Raw genomic sequence first — 16,150 nt, 5'->3', positions numbered from 1 at the left:
GAGACTTCAAACTCTGGTAGCCCGCCTCAATAACATTCTCCAACTCGTCAATAGCCATATAATCATATTGGCCTGGGTATTCTCGAGGGGTATATTCTGGGCTATCAGGCTCAGATGAACCTTCATATCCCATGCTATCAACTGAAGAAATTGTGGATACTGGGCTAGGTAGGTCAATATCAATGGCATCCCCACCCTTTGGGCTCCATCTATTTCTATATACATTAACTCGGTGCCAAAATGAAGAATAGTGGCTAACCAAACTCCCTGGAACTCATGATTATCTCTGTTCCACTCCCCAGTTGGTAGGACTACATTAGCGTACTTATCATGGAGGATTTGGTATTTGGGTGTCTGAGGAAGGTGAATTAAGGCTAACAGAATTTGGTAGGGTTCCTCACTAACCCATGGCTCCCAGTCAAATGCATTAATACCACTGGCCTCAACAATATCATCTATAAAATCAGGGACCGTTTTTCCTTCCAAAAGAAGTTCTTCAGAGTAATACATGTCCCTCATATGGTTAATCATCTGTTAACAAAATTACTCATTAAAAGAAATATAATACAAATATAACTATTTGCTGGCCAATGCAGCATGACCTCCTTGTTATCCCATACATAGGGAATAACATAAATTTTTCCTCTACTTTCAACAACAATCATAAGTAAAAAGAATTGAGATATTACAAGAATATCATAAGAGTAATACTAATATGTGTTAACAAAAAAAAATATGATTCAAAATTTGTACTAAATGCACCACTAGGGCTTAAAATATTTATTTAAAAAATTTTTTAAAATGTACTTAATTTAAAGATATAGAATAGCCAAGGTGATTATACCTTCCGAGTAAGGAAGTTACCCATATCATCAGGCAGAACGTTCCTAATCCTAGACAGGGCTTATCACTCCAACATATCTACACCCTTCATATCTGCAAATAAAATTATAATATAAATATGTATATACCTTTTTGTGGCACTAGCAAGATGCATCTATACAAATCGTCAAAAATAAAATAACTAAACTTAACAAAAACAATTTAGAAGCAAATGCGAAACTCTATATGCCCATTTATGTCTACCCATCAATTTTAATGTTCAACTTTTATTTTTCAAGACCTGAAAAACTGATACCACTTTGTAACACCCCCAAATTACTCACTTTTAAATAAAAAATTTAATAAATAACATTTGAGTAATTTAGGAGTATTACCGCCACGTGACTAACACGCTTTCGGCAACCAACTACTAACTAACCAAAATAACTTGCAGCGGAAGACTTTAACCAAAAATAATAATACTTCTTTATTAATAAAAGTAAATATTGTCTCAATACTCAAAATAAATAAACACCTAATCTAGGTGAAGATCCCTTCCGTATGCTCCCATGCACATCCAAAATTCACCGCAAATCTGCTTACCAAAAAGGTAAACAGGGCAAAGCCAAATAGGAAAAAGAAAATACGCGTCAGTATAAAACTGAGTACGAAATGTACTAGATAAGTAACACATTTGTTAGTTCGTCATAATTTTTCATTTCGAAAACTCCATAACCAAAAATTCAAGAATAACTCTTTAAGAATAAACTATTTTCAAACACTTAATAATAATTCAAAGAATAACATTTTAAGAACAAACTCTTACCAAACACTTGAATAATAATTAAGAACAACAAGAACAAATTCCAAACACTTGAATAGTAATTCAAGAATAACCTTTTTAAGAATAAACTCTTTCCAAACAACTTGGATTAAAAATAATCCTGAAAACAATTCCTCTTCTTATCTCCCCTTCTATTTTGCTAAGTGTGCACACCCCCAAGCTAGTCATCCCATCACGGAGCTATATCAAGGGGTAACTATAATTGCCAACAAGTGGACTTTGAATCTCTTGATATTAATCAAGCGGAAATAATAATATGACTTGTAAGTCATGAATAAACCTCCTTTCCTCATAAACAACTTTTTGAACATTCAAAGTTCATAAAAACCAATCAACCTTTCCTTGTAAAAATAATTTAATTTTCCAAAAAGGATAACAAAACTTCTATATAAAATGATTGATAATATCATTCCTTCTTTTCACTTTCAAGAGTGAATAATAAAACATTGTAACCATTTTAAACTAAATTTCTAAACCAATCCAACCAATAAAACCAATAAACAATTTTATCATATAAACCACATTTTAAAAGATCTAGCTACATGACGTACCTTGATCTTACACAAAAAGTATACTAGTATCTCCACTTAGTCTTAATCTTGAACGATCTCCTAACAAACTAATATTAAAAATCTAATAAGTAACTTATCACATGAACTTAATCATGAATGTAAACATGAATAACCTATCATGAGCATAATATTTTTGAGTAAGAAACATGGAAAATCTTTTTCTTTTCTCAACCCAAAGAGAATTAGAACTTGAATAAGAAATATAAAACTAGAATAGATAAGAAGAGAAAGTAGAACCTTGAAGTATGGATTCTCCAAAGTTTTTGTGTGGAAAAGATGGCTAAAGGTGTGGGGTATTTATAGGAGTAGAATATGTAGAGTACTTAATTTTGAAAATTAAAGAGTTTGTAACCTTCACCATAAATTAGAAGATTAAACCAAAATTTGTAACCTTCATCATAAATTTGGAAAACAAAACTCCCTTATTTACTTCACAATCCCGTAAAAAATAATGGCCTAAAAAAAAAAAAATATTTTTTTTTTTTTTTTTTTTTTTTTTTTTTTTTTTTTTTGGTTTTGGTTTTTTTGAATAATTTTGACTAGGATTTAAAACCAAAAGTTTAACAAATCTAATTTTGGCGCCATCTTCCGCCAAAATAATTTAAAACGAGTGAAATTGCTAAAATACCCTTTGCTTAAAATATTTATTTTAGAAAATAAATATTTTAATTAATAAATAAATACTTGAAAATATGGGGTATTACAACTGTCTTTTGACGAATTCTGTTAGGCGTTTGGGATGGACCCTCGAGCTCCCTGCGATGCCCCTTTGGGCATCATCTGGCAGGGATACAATGAGCAAGAGTGGTGGACAAAGATCACCAACGGTACGACTCCGTTTCGGACGAACTCGTCCAAAGCGTCGGAGATCATCCACCTTGCTCTCCGTTACTTCCATAGGATGTTGGTTTACACCATCTTTCCTAAGCAGGAAGTCGGGCAGTTGAGGAAGGAGGAGCTGCTGGTTCTTTGGTTGGCCACTGACGGGGCCCACCATAGAGCCCGCATTAACTTTGCTGCTCTCCTCCTCAACTGACTGCAGGAGATTCGGGGGGGCACAACGGTGACTAGGGAGATCCTTTGTGGTGGCATGGTCACCCGGCTAGCATCCTACCTTGACTTGAACGATGACCTGGCTCGCTTGGAAGCCAGCGTGCGTACTGTTGGTCAGTCCAACAGATTGGATGGTGCCAGCCTGCAGTAGATGAAATTTCTGCGCAATTATAAAAAGGAAAACTGCATCTGGCTTGTGGGGGGGGGGGCGACCTTACTGTTATATAGGGCCCGACTTCATTTGGGACCTCCTCGCTAACGTTGAAAATCGTTGGCGGGTTCCCCCTGCCCATAACATACCACGGGCTATCCCTGAGCCCATTCCTACGGAGCGCATTCCACGCGTTCCGAGAGGTCCGAGGCCCGACCACCGCATTCCTGAGAGTGAGATGGCCGAAGCTTCCTCCTCTCAATCCTTCGACATGGGCTCTGTCATGGCAGCCATAGCCCAGATGCAGGCCTCTCAGGAGGCCAATCACCGTGCGGTTACGGCTACTCTTGCTGGTATCCGCACCGACCTCGACCATGTGTCTAGGATGGCTTGGCGCACTCACCTCGCCAATGTCCACTCCGGACATGAGCCTCTCTTCCCTAACCATCCCCACTATCCTCCTTCTTTCGACCCTCGAGAAGGGCCGTTTGAGGAGCCTTCTTTCCGTCCTTACCCCCACTACCCATCTACTATCCTGATGGGTACTCTGGTGGGTATTTCCCTCCTTACCCCCTCCAGATGGGGGTAATGGTGGGAACTATTAGGAGCTTTTCATAACCCCCTTCCTCTCCTCCTTTTGCAACTCCGAGCGCGGAGTTTTGCTTAAGCTTGGGGACTTGCATGTATGTCTATATCTTTGGGAGTTTTGGGGTCATTGATGGTTAGAATCTAGGGGTCTCATTGGTTTTCGGTATCAGTTGGTGATTGTTCCTGTCTGCCGGCTTTGATTTCCCCCACCCCTGCTGACTTCTCTTCACCTGTACAGCTTTGCTTTGGTAGTTTTGTTTTGCTTTGAATATTTTTATAAAAAAAAAAAAAATAATAATAATAATAATAATAATAATAATAATAAAACATTTTCCTCTTCTTTTTTTTTCTTTTTTTTCTTCTTTTTTCTGCATTTAGGTTAGCTTGGTTGCATGCATGATTTGTGGCTAAAGTGTTCATGTCTCGATTGGAAGACCTTCCTCATATTAGACTTGATGATTTTTGAAGCCCTGTTGTGACTTTAGGCGTCTCTTGAAACCGATAACTTTTGGTAGAGTCTCTTTGAAATTAGGCGAGTTGGATGAATGGATTGCCTTGCCCCTTGTGGCGATGAATCCCGAAGGAGGGGTAAGAACCTCGTAAGACTCACTCACAACCCTCACCATTGATCGCCTAACTTGTGACTTGCATTTTAGCTCCCCAAGATTACATAAGACGAGCCTCTAGGAGAATGATTTAGGGCGTTTCTTTTGCTAGTAATAGGAGCTACAAAGCCAAAAGCTTGAATACCTGCATAATATTCGCTTCTCAACCCATCTGAGCCTTTCTATCCTATTTTTGCTTAACCCACATAATGAGTCATGGCCAAACTTTCCCCAAAGTGGAGTACATGTGTAGTTTTTGTTGAGTTAAGTGGTTTTGATATTAAGTCTTGGTTGAAAGAGAGTTAATGTGCTTGTATGATAGCAAAAGTTGAAAAATTTTGTGAAAAAGAAGACAAAAGAAATAAAAGAAAGAAAGTTCTTATTGTTTGATTTGGTTTATTATTGAACATGAAAAGAAAGAATGATCAAATTGATGAGAAAAATGAAAAAGTTCACAAAGTGAAAAAGAAACAAGTGAAATTCAAGGTTATGTGTGAGATTTCTTTAATTGAGAATAGTGTTAGGACTAGCTTGGGGAGTATTTACCCTAGTTTGTACTCCACTTACCCTTTTTGCACCACATTCCTAGAATATAATCCACACCCCTAACCTAGCCCCGTTACAACCTTAACAAAGTCCCTTTTGACTTCTAGATTGGACTTGATCTATTTAGTAGTGGCGGGTGAGATTTTGTGCAAGTCATGATGAGGGTCATCAAAACATGGTAGAGGCGAGCAATTATGGTTGAGCATCCCTAGGGAGGAGTCAAACTTGGGTCTTGGAAGTGGAGAAGAGTGAGAAATCATTCTTGGAAAGCTTTCTTTCAAAAAGACTCGGCTGATCGGTGGATTGAGACCTTAGAGTCACTCTTGTGCTTCCTAATCATCTTCCCTCTTGTGTTTGGTTGGTCTCCTAAATCTTGCTATGAACTCATTTAGCTTGCATGTCATGCTTGTAACCTCGCATTTAGAGCATATAGGTTAGTTTCTTGCATGTTTCCCTTTTCTTTTTATTCTCCTTTTCTTCTTCTTTCCTTCATTCTCATTCTTGGTTTACTTGAGGACAAGCAAAACGCTAAGCTTGGGGGAGTTTGATAAGTGCGTTTCTAACGCACTTTATGACTTTCTTTTGGCTTGTTTTAGCTCCCTTTTTCTCCTTTTCTTCCTCTTCTCCTCACTTTTCCCTTCTATTTCATTCACTTGATCATACTTGATCACAGTGACATTTTGCTAGATTTTCGATCTATTTTGATCGAATTTCTAGCGCATATGCTTTCACCATGTTTGTTCGTGTTTTTATTGCAGGTATGACCTTTTTCGGGGCCGAGTAATGCGAGACATGGCACAAGGGAACAACTAGAGGATGAGAGGAGCATGAGGTGCGCTAGAGTTCCCCGCACACGCTGGTGCGCCCGCACATTCTGCTGGTGCGCCCGCACCATCGACCTAACATGAGACATATTACAGACGACTTCTGTGCGCCCGCACCCAGTACAAGGTGCGCCCGCACCTGTGTCTGGTGCGCCCGCACCAGCTACATGTGCGCCCGCACATTTTGACGGAGGAACTTAGACTGAGGCAGAAGACATAGGTGCGCCCGCACCTGACATGTGGTGCGCCCACACCTATTCATTGTGCGCTCGCACCATTTGACGGGAGATTTCCACCTTGAGGCAGAAGACTCAGGTGCGCCCGCACCTGAGGTCTGGTGCACCCGCACCTGAGGTCTGGTGCGCCCGCACCTGAGGTCTGGTGCGCCCGCACCTGAGCAAGGTGCGCCCGCACCTCCTTTTGGTGCCCCGCACCTACGATCCGAAGAAAAAAATCGATCATTAAACCCTCTTTTCGAGAGGAGTTTTAGACTTCGCTTTATTCTAGTTTTCAGAAAATTTTAGGGTTTTGTATTAGAGAGAAAACACTTTAGTTTCATTGATAATTGAGATTAGTGATCATAGTTTGTGATTCGATTTGACATTCAAGGTACTTTTCTTATCTTAATTCAAAGTTTCAGTTTTTATTCATTCTCTTGGTGTTTGTTTATGTTCTTAGATTATTTAGATCTTATTCTCTTAGTTATAATTGCGATTTTCATTAGTTTAATCATTCTTAATCATGTTTAACCTTAGATTAGTCATAGATTTTATGTTTAATTGGTTAAACTCAATGATTAGTGAGTAGTTTCATATCTAGGGTTAGGGTGAAAGTATGAATTAGGGTTTTAAATATGATGTTGATGTGATTGTGATGAATGGAGAAGTTTATGCATTGATCTTGGTGTTTTGAGACCTTAGGATAGATATTGATCACATTTATACTTTGGTATTTTGATTTCAAATGTTCTTAAATCGGATTTTGAACTCTTTTATCATCCCCAAGAATCAACTTAATTTCTATACCAAGATATTGGATGGAAATTAAGGGGATCCTTCATTAGGGGTTTTCCAAACTTATTGAATCTCTTAATCAATTAACTAAAGACCATTCGAGAGAGGATTTAGTTGATTGATTAAGTGATTACTCTTGAGGACCATTCGAGAGAGGACTCGAGTATTTTAGAGGAGAACTAAACCTTGCATAATCGTCTTTGTTGCTTCACAATCGCATTAACAATCATCATCCGTTCTTATTCATACTAGTAACCTTAACTCTAGTGTCTTTTATTTGATATTTAAACTCGTATATTTGCTTGTTCTAGTTGTTAGATAGTCTTAATTGTTACCAAACATCTTTCAAACCCCCAAATACCTTTCAATTAGGTAGTCTGACTTGATAGACTTTAATCAATCCCATTTTCCCTGTGGATCGACCCTTGACTTGCCCTTACTATTCCCTTAGTAATTGCTTGTTAGGATTATAAATATTGTTTGGAAAGCGGTTCTTAGTGCCTTAACGACACACTAAAAACCTATTATCAAGCTCATCTTGGTGCTCATTTACCCATGATGTGCGTTGCACTCTTCTTCTGGTGCGACGCAAGTAACATTTTTGAGTCGTTTCCGTTTATGTGCGACGCAAATGGGGCGACGCAAATCGTCCTTTTTCTACTAGTGAGTGCCTGAAAAGATATTTGATAACATGTATGACAACTTGTAAATGTGGCTTTCTAGGCTCTGTCATGAACTGGCTAAGCTACTATACAGAATATGAGAGGTAAGGCCTTGTTAGGTTTAAATAAAGAAGCTTTTCCAGTGATGCTCCTATAGAAATTCTGGATCTTCCAAGACATCCCCTTCATCATTAGATAGCTTAACACCTTTTGGAAAAGTGCATTTCACTGGTTTGCAACAGGTAGTTACTGTACTGGTTAGGATATCAAGAATAAATTCTCTCTGATGAAGAGTGATGCCTGACTCATTTCTTGCCACCTCAATACCTAGGAAATATTTCATGTGTCCTAGGTCTTTGATGGTGAAGGCTGTGTCTAAATCCATTTTAATTTTCTGTATCTCACCATGAGCATTTCCTGTAATGAGTAAATCATCAACATAGACCAACACATACATCATCTTGCCATGTGTGTCTTTAGAAAACAAAGAATAATCTTGCTTTGATTTCACATAACCATTATGTAGAAGAAACTTGGTGAGTTCAATATTCCACTGCCTTGATGCTTGTTTTAAATCATACAAGCTTCTTTTTATTATGCATACTTGCCCAATAGAAGCCTCAAAATAGCCCTTTGGTGGTCTCATATACACATCTTCATTTAGATATCCATGCAAGAAGGCATTGTTGATATCTAGATGATGTAATCCCATTTTCGAATAGCAGCGAGCGCAATTAAGGTCCTCACAGAAGTGAACTTAGCCACTGGGGAGAAGGTGTGTTTATAATCCTTGCCTTCCACTTGCTCATCTCCCCTAGCCACAAGCCTAACTTTCAATCTGTCTATCTCACCATTAGGTTGGAATTTGATCTTGTACACCCACTTGTTGTAAATGGCACTCTTTCCTTCTGGTAAGTGAGTCAATTCCCAGGTGTTGTTGTTGTCCAAGGCATTGAGCTGCTCCTGCATAGAACGAACCCATCCTTCATCTGTTGCTGTTTATGTGTAGTGAAGTGGTTCTCTGATTCTGAGCACATTGTTGATATAACTCAGGTAGTTCTCACTAAATTCACCTGACTTCCTTATCTCCTCCATAGTGGCACATGTTGAGTCTGCAGTTAACTCAATTTCTCTTTTCCCTGTTATGTCAAAGACATAATCCTTACCTTATATCCCTTATGGCAGTAAGGGTAACCCAACATGACACATCTTATTGCTCTTGGTGCAAATTTATTTCCTGGTTTCTTCTGAGAACTGGCAGAGCATAAGCACTCAACCATTTTGAGGTGATCATAATCTGACTCCCTTTTTGTCAATCTCTTGTATGGTGTTCCCATTGAATCACTGAACTAGGAAGCAAGTTTATGAGATGAGTAGCTGCAAGAATACATTCACCCCATAAATAGTTAGGTATACCAGTGTATCTTTAAGGCTCTAGCTGTTTCAAGCAAGAACCTATGTTTTTCTTCAACTCAAGCATTCTGTTGGGGAACTCCTGCCACACTTCTTTGGCGAGTAATTCCTTTGTCAACAAACATTTGCTTACATTCTTCTTGGAAAATTTAAGGTCCATTGTCACTCCTAAGAGTTTTAACTTACGCGTTGAAATGATTTTCAATGTGAATAAAAAAACTCAGAAGAGTTCCGTTGACCAGTTCTTTGTTGGAAAACTATTGGGTCCAAGTGACCCTACTATGATCATCAACAATAGTAAGAAAATAGCTAGTCCATGTTAAGGATTTGGTCCTATAAGGACCCCCACAAATCCACATGGATTAGATCAAAAACATGAGAAGTAATAGATTTACTTAGAGAGAAAGGTAGTTTGTGGTGTTTAGCAAGGGAACAAATGTCAAAAAAATAATCCTTAAGACTTTTACACTTACAAAAATCTAAATGTTGCATTTTAGACAGAGAAACATGCCCTAGTATAGCATGTATAAGGTCTAAATTCACTACACTATTACAATTCATCATAGTGTCAAACTTTTTGGTATTCAAAACAGCTCCATCATCTTGCTTCACATCATAAGAATCTTGCTTCAGCTTATAAAAGTCACTCTCTTTTCTTCCCAAAAGAACATTTCTCTTAATGGAAAGGTCATGTAACATGCATTCATTCTTGTTAAAATCATTTGAAGATTCCTCTCATTCAACAACTTAGCAACATATATCAGATCAGGTTATGATTTAAATCACTTATATAATGAACATTCTTTAAGTAGGTTATGTCATGATTGAGAACAACATCACCAATTTCACACATAATCTTCACACTTCCATCAGGACGTCCTACATTTATCTTACCTTTCAAAGTCAATCTGTTTGTCAATAGTTTCTTGTTACCTATCATATGGTCACAGGCTCCTGAATCTATGAGCCAGGATCCATATTTAGCAGATATTCTATTCACTACTGCATTAGAAGTGCTAATTTTACCTGCAAAGTTAGCTTGGCTGCTGCTTCCACCAGTTTGTTTTTCATTTATGGCCTTCATCACTTCTTGAACCAGATTGCTCATGAAGTTGCAATCATTCTTTCCACCACTTCCTTTTGTATCCTGATTAGTGAAGTCCAGAGGGTTGTCTTGCATTGAACTCTCTGCATCTTTCACCATATTCCCAGCATGTTTGAAGTTTTCTGGAGTCTTCTTATACTAGATTGCCAACTATTTTGAAACACTCCCCCTTTGAGTGCCCTTTATTTCCACAATGCTCACAAAACTTTGACATTTTTTCCATCTTCAAGTGCTTATAATAATCCTTCTTGTGAAAATTTTGTAAAGGACCCAAGCTCCTAGTATGCACTTGCCTGTTTGCAGCGCACTTGCCTCGAAAGCAGCATTCATCTCTCCTGTAATCTGCTTATGCCTTTCCACTTGAAGCACCAGAATGCAAGCTTTGTTGACATACGCCATAGGGTCAGTACTTAACAGGTTGGTCTTCATTTGATCATTTCCTGTATTCATACCCATTACAAATTTTATCAGCCTCTCTGTTGCCTGCAATTCTATCATGTTCTTTGCAATGTTGCAAGAACATTTAAGCATGGCACCACAAGAGCATTCTGGCATCCCTTACAGGTCTGAAATTTGATCCCAAAGACTATTCAGTTTGCAGTAGTACTCACTCGCACTTAGATTGTTTTGTTGCAACTCCCATAGTTCCTTCTTGATTTGGGACAACTGAGGTGCGTTGGTTTGAGCATACCTTTTCAATATTTCTTTCCACAACTACCTTGTTGATTGCATACCAAACTTGCAGCCACATCTGGTTTCATGTTAGCAAGGAGCCATGACCTTACCATAAAGTTGCATCTTTCACATTTATGGATTTCTTCATCATCTATAGTTGGTTTTTGGATGTTTTCCTTCTAAAAACCTAAGTTTGTTCTTGCCTCCTAAGGCAATTCAGATGCTCTTACTCCAATTTAGAAAATTGTTCCCATGAAAACTGATGTTCCCTAAACTATTTGAACCATTCTCATTCACAGATATGAAGAGAAGGTCTTTGTAGAGATTGATTGAAGAACTCTTATATTCTTTTCCATCATCACCTGCCATGACTTAAAACCGAGCCTTTAAAACTTTAAGCGTAGGATTCAAAACCCTGTTGCTCTGATACCATGAAAAGAATCAAAGACTCAATCTTTCTTTTAATATGAAATTCTCTTTCCAGTTTTCTTCTGGTATAACACTCAAAGTGATGCTTGTATTATCAAGCAACAACGGTTACATTATCCCTTTCACATATATATACACAGAGGTAAAGCTAAACCTAGAGAAAAAGAGTGTGTTGTACAAACACACAAAACATAAAGGACAAAAGAAAACAGCTATAATCTGCCTAGGATCAATAAAGAATACTAGGTACAAAAACTCTAGGACAAAATACTCTACTTTAGGAACATAGAGAGATAATGTTCCCTACATGTATGCACATGGTATGTTCAATTGATATTCTTCGGATAGACATGTAGAAGACAAATTAGAAGACATTATTATAGATATTTTTGGTTGTAAAATTAAAGAGAGTGTTAACAGACTAGAACGTACGTAACATGAGTGGTGCCTAAGTATTGAAGCTTCTTGAGCTGCTTGATCTCACACGGCATTATGACACTCACGAAGTGCCAGGGTAAATTTCCTTGGACAAGTTGCGAAGAGTAGAGCTATAAAAGGCGTACTTAACTCTTGTATCTAATAAGTTTTTCGACTCACCCTCCTATTATTAAGACTATTAAACTCATTATCTTATTTTGATTTGATTGACTCAAAAGAGTGGTGAAAGCTTGAAACAATAAAAAAAAAAATGACGCAGTTACCTAGTGAGAAAGAAGTTAAGCTTCATGCAGTCTGTGTCCCCTTTCCTGCACAAGGCCACATAAGCCCAATGCTAAATCTAGCCAAGTTACTCCATTCTAAAGGCTTCCACATAACCTTTGTAAATACTGAGTTCAACCATCGCAGGCTTCTTAGGTCGAGGGGTCCAAACTCCCTTGATGGTCTCTCATCTTTCCGATTCGAAGCGATACCGGATGGCATACCACCCTCTGATCCGGATGCCACCCAAGACGTTCCTTCCATGTTCCATGCTGTTCTAAATAACTGTCTTGACCCCTTCAAGAAGCTCCTCCAAAGGCTTAATGATCCGTCCGCAGGTTCACCGCCTGTCACCTTTATTCTCTCGGACTGTATCATGCCGTTCACTCTTGATGCCGCACGAGACCTCGGTGACTTGCCTGTGATTCTCCTGTGGACTGCTAGCGCTTGTGGGTTCTTAGGTTATGCTCAATATCGATTACTTCTTGACAAGGGCATTGTGCCCTTCAAAGGTATATCCGTATGAGCTTTCTCTATCTACTTATTAGGCTGTGTTTGTTAATCCATTTCTGCTATCTTGAATGCTGACAAGTGATTATATTAGTAAGCTATATTTGGTAGCACTAGGTGAAACATAAGTGAAACCAATAAGTTTGCAAAAAGTTGAAAAGGTGACAAAAAATTATAAGCTCTGTTGAAATTGATAAGACATCTTATTGCATTAATGGTACTTTTCGTTGATTTAGTACTTTGACGATTAATATCTATAATTATGTATAATAATATAAATTTGATAAAGTAAATTTGTAAATTGGAATGAATTTGATTAACAAGACTTCATATAATTTATTTAGTATTATATATTGACGTTAAATTAATTACGATCAAACTTACTAAATCTTGACTTTGGAAAAATAAAGGTGCCGGTAAACTAATTATAATCAAGACAGAGTCCGGTGAGAGTCGTTTAAAATTTTAAATAGCTATTTGGACTAGAAAATGAACCAACATGCATGGGCTTACCTAGTTTTTATTGATTAGAATATAGCACAAAGACGTTTCAACATGAAAATAAATAGTGCTCGATCAATATGGAAATACACGGTCAACATAGATAATATAATTGACTAAAATGAAAAAAAAGCTATAGAGTTATTGAGGTTTTTTCCTATGTAATATTAGTGACTCTAGTTATGTTCTAAAACTTACATGAGATCGATATCTATATTAACTTGTACCAAAGATATATACTCCCTCTATTATTTAATAAATAATTTATTTTGATTTTTACTCTACACATAGATCCTAATTTCTAATATACGATTTTGATTTGACTTAACGAAGTCTTTTATCTAAAAAAATTTAACTCTTCTTTTTAGTTTATAAAATCAGTTTCGGCAAAAAATAAAACCACAACCAAAATTAATAAGTAATAAAGTCCAAAATTAGGGTGTGTTCTCTTCATCTTTAAAAAATAAATTTCATATTTAATAAGTTCATATTAGTTCAAATTATTAGTTTCAACAAGTTCTTACACCTAATAAACTACAATCTGACTTGCGTGAACTCGATTTCACATTAACATTAGTGTGCAACAAGCCAATATCACGCCTCATTTATGAACAATCCAATATGTCATTCAGAAACCCACTATATCAACCAGAAACCTACTACAAAGTATATTATATCATTAAGACACAAGCTACTATATCATTGTGAAACATACTATATCATGCTGAAACTCACTACATCATTCAGACACAAGCTACTATATCATTCAAAAACCCACTATTTCATGAAGAAGCTCATTATATCATTCAAAAACATACTATAACATGCAGAAACTACATTATTTGTTCTAAATAATCCACTATATATCATTAAGACACTCACTATATCATGCAGAAATTCACTATAATCAATAATGCACTAACTATATCAAGTAGAAACTACATCTTTCTATATGTTAAAGCATGTGTCATGATATAGTACACAACCTATATCTTCCCCCATATTAAAATATTAAAATCAAATCCTCCACTATATTGCATATAGCCATATAATTTTACTATATGTTTTCCGTTAATAAAATCCAATATATTGTATATAAGTTCACTATATCTCTATTAAAATTCACTGTATGAAGTTAATATCAATTACCAATCAGGTGCACACAAAAGCTATCCATAATCTACCCTAATCACTACCCGCTACCATAATCGCTATCTTGCCAAACACTCCTAATTTTCCTTAAGTAGCTTTTTGAATTATCCGAACTTTATCCACTACCTAAAACGCTAGTGCCAAATAAACATGTGCTTAAATTTTACATTTATATTGTAACTACAACCCAAAAGAGGGTGAACCACAATTGTATTTTGATCTTATTTGTTTTTTTGCAGATCCTAATTACTTGACGAACGGCAGTTTGGATATGATTGTTGACTGGGTCCCCAGCATGAAAGGTATACGCTTAAAGGATATTCCAAGCTTCATAAGAACCATGGAAAAAGATGACATATTATTTTATTTCTTGATGATCTCCGTTGAGAAATCTTGCGAATCTTTAGCACCAATCATATTCAATACCTTTGACGAATTAGAGCACGAAGTCCTTGACGACATATCTAAAATGGGTGGTCCAATCTACACCATTGGACCACTGCACTACCAACTAAACCAAACTTCCCAACATGTAGATGATAAGGACGCCAATTACTTGGGGTCCAATCTTTGGAAAGAGGACTCACATTGCCTACAATGGCTTGATACGATGAAGCCAAATTCAGTTTTGTATGTTAGTTTTGGGAGCATCACAACCATGACAAAAGATAATCTTGTCGAATTTGCGTGGGGACTTGCGAAGAGCAATCGCCCATTCTTGTGGATCGTTAGACAGGATATTGTCACAGGAGATTTGGCGGTTTTACCGCCTGATTTTCTAACTAAAACAAAAGATAGGGGCATGTTAGCTAGTTGGTGTGATCAAGAAAAGGTGCTGAATCATGAAGCAACGGCTGCTTTTTTAACCCATTGTGGGTGGAACTCTAGTCTTGACACCATATGTGGTGGAAAGCCTGTGCTTTGTTGGCCATTTTTCGCCGAACAACAGACTAATTGTTGGTATTTCTGCAATAAATGGGGTACAGGCATGGAGATAAACAAGGATGTTAAGAGGGATGAGGTTGAGAGGCAAGTGAGAGAGTTAATGGAGGGTGAAAAGGGTGAAGATATGCGAAGGAATGCAATCAAGTTGAAAAGGTTAGCTGAAAAGGCAACAAGACCTACTGGATCATCTTACAACAATATGGAACAATTGATGAGCCAAGTGTTTCTTCCACTGAAACACTAAAATTGATGAACCAGGGTCCAATGTACAAGAGTAGTTATTGATATGAAACAAACAACGAAAATAAATTTATTGTCACTATGTTGATTAATAATAATAATACCTCTTTTTTTAAATAAAAAAACTCGTTCTTTATTTCTTTTTTTTTTTTTTTTTTGCAATGAATAAACTAGATTAAATTCAGCCTCATGTATTATGAACGAGATGCATAATAAGCTTTTGCAATTTATCCCATAATCATGATCCTGATAAGCAATTTATTTTTAATTTGTTATCAATAAATATATATATATTATATATTATATTATTATATATATATATATATATATATATATATTATATATATATATATATAGGGTTGGGATCCGGTAAAAATAGGTCCCTATGTGAGAACACTTTTTTATGTGAGAATGAATCTTATCGGTAGGTTTAGGCTAATCAAATGGCTCACTTTTTCATGTAAAAATGTTTTCTAGTGTCAAAATGGTAACTATATCAAATAGTTCCTATATTTTAGAAAAGCGTAGCTATAATGAGGAAGTACATATTTGAAAGAGTGTTCTAATAAAACTAATTGAAAAAAGGGTTACTATATAAATTATAAAGGTACCTAAAACGAAGATTACCAACTTCTATATGTGAAAGAAAACAAAATACTAATTAACCTAATAATAATTAACCTAAAATTGAAGAAATTTACCAAGAGAATCAAGAAAACGACATTGAGCAACTAAGCCTGCAAAACTATGAGAAAGTATCATAGCAGTGACCATGTATCATAATAACCCATCTATTACATG

General features: G+C 36.7%; 2 protein-coding genes across 2 annotated transcripts in view; both read left to right on the top strand.

The window, feature by feature from the left end:
- Positions 1-7,781, top strand: part of LOC104892067 (UDP-glycosyltransferase 85A2) — a 67,317-nt gene extending 59,536 nt beyond the window's left edge. Inside the window, exon 3 of the mRNA XM_010677888.4 lies at positions 7,742-7,781. Within this exon, the coding sequence (XP_010676190.3) occupies positions 7,742-7,781 (40 nt within the window). The remainder of the gene's footprint in view (positions 1-7,741) is intronic.
- A 3,824-nt stretch (positions 7,782-11,605) lies between these two features.
- Positions 11,606-15,485, top strand: LOC104892093 (7-deoxyloganetin glucosyltransferase). The gene is made up of 2 exons (XM_010677923.4): positions 11,606-12,513; positions 14,404-15,485. The coding sequence occupies exons 1-2, from the start codon at positions 11,991-11,993 to the stop codon at positions 15,351-15,353; spliced, it is 1,473 nt and encodes a 490-aa protein (XP_010676225.2). The 5' UTR covers positions 11,606-11,990; the 3' UTR covers positions 15,354-15,485.
- The last annotated feature ends 665 nt before the right edge of the window (positions 15,486-16,150 follow it).

The sequence above is a fragment of the Beta vulgaris genome, chromosome 1 (assembly GCF_026745355.1).
Source record: "Beta vulgaris subsp. vulgaris cultivar EL10 chromosome 1, EL10.2, whole genome shotgun sequence".
In the NCBI taxonomy this organism is placed as follows: Eukaryota; Viridiplantae; Streptophyta; class Magnoliopsida; order Caryophyllales; family Amaranthaceae; genus Beta; species Beta vulgaris.
The sequence above is the reverse complement of the archived record's forward strand: the minus strand, read 5'-3'. Positions and strand labels throughout refer to the sequence as shown.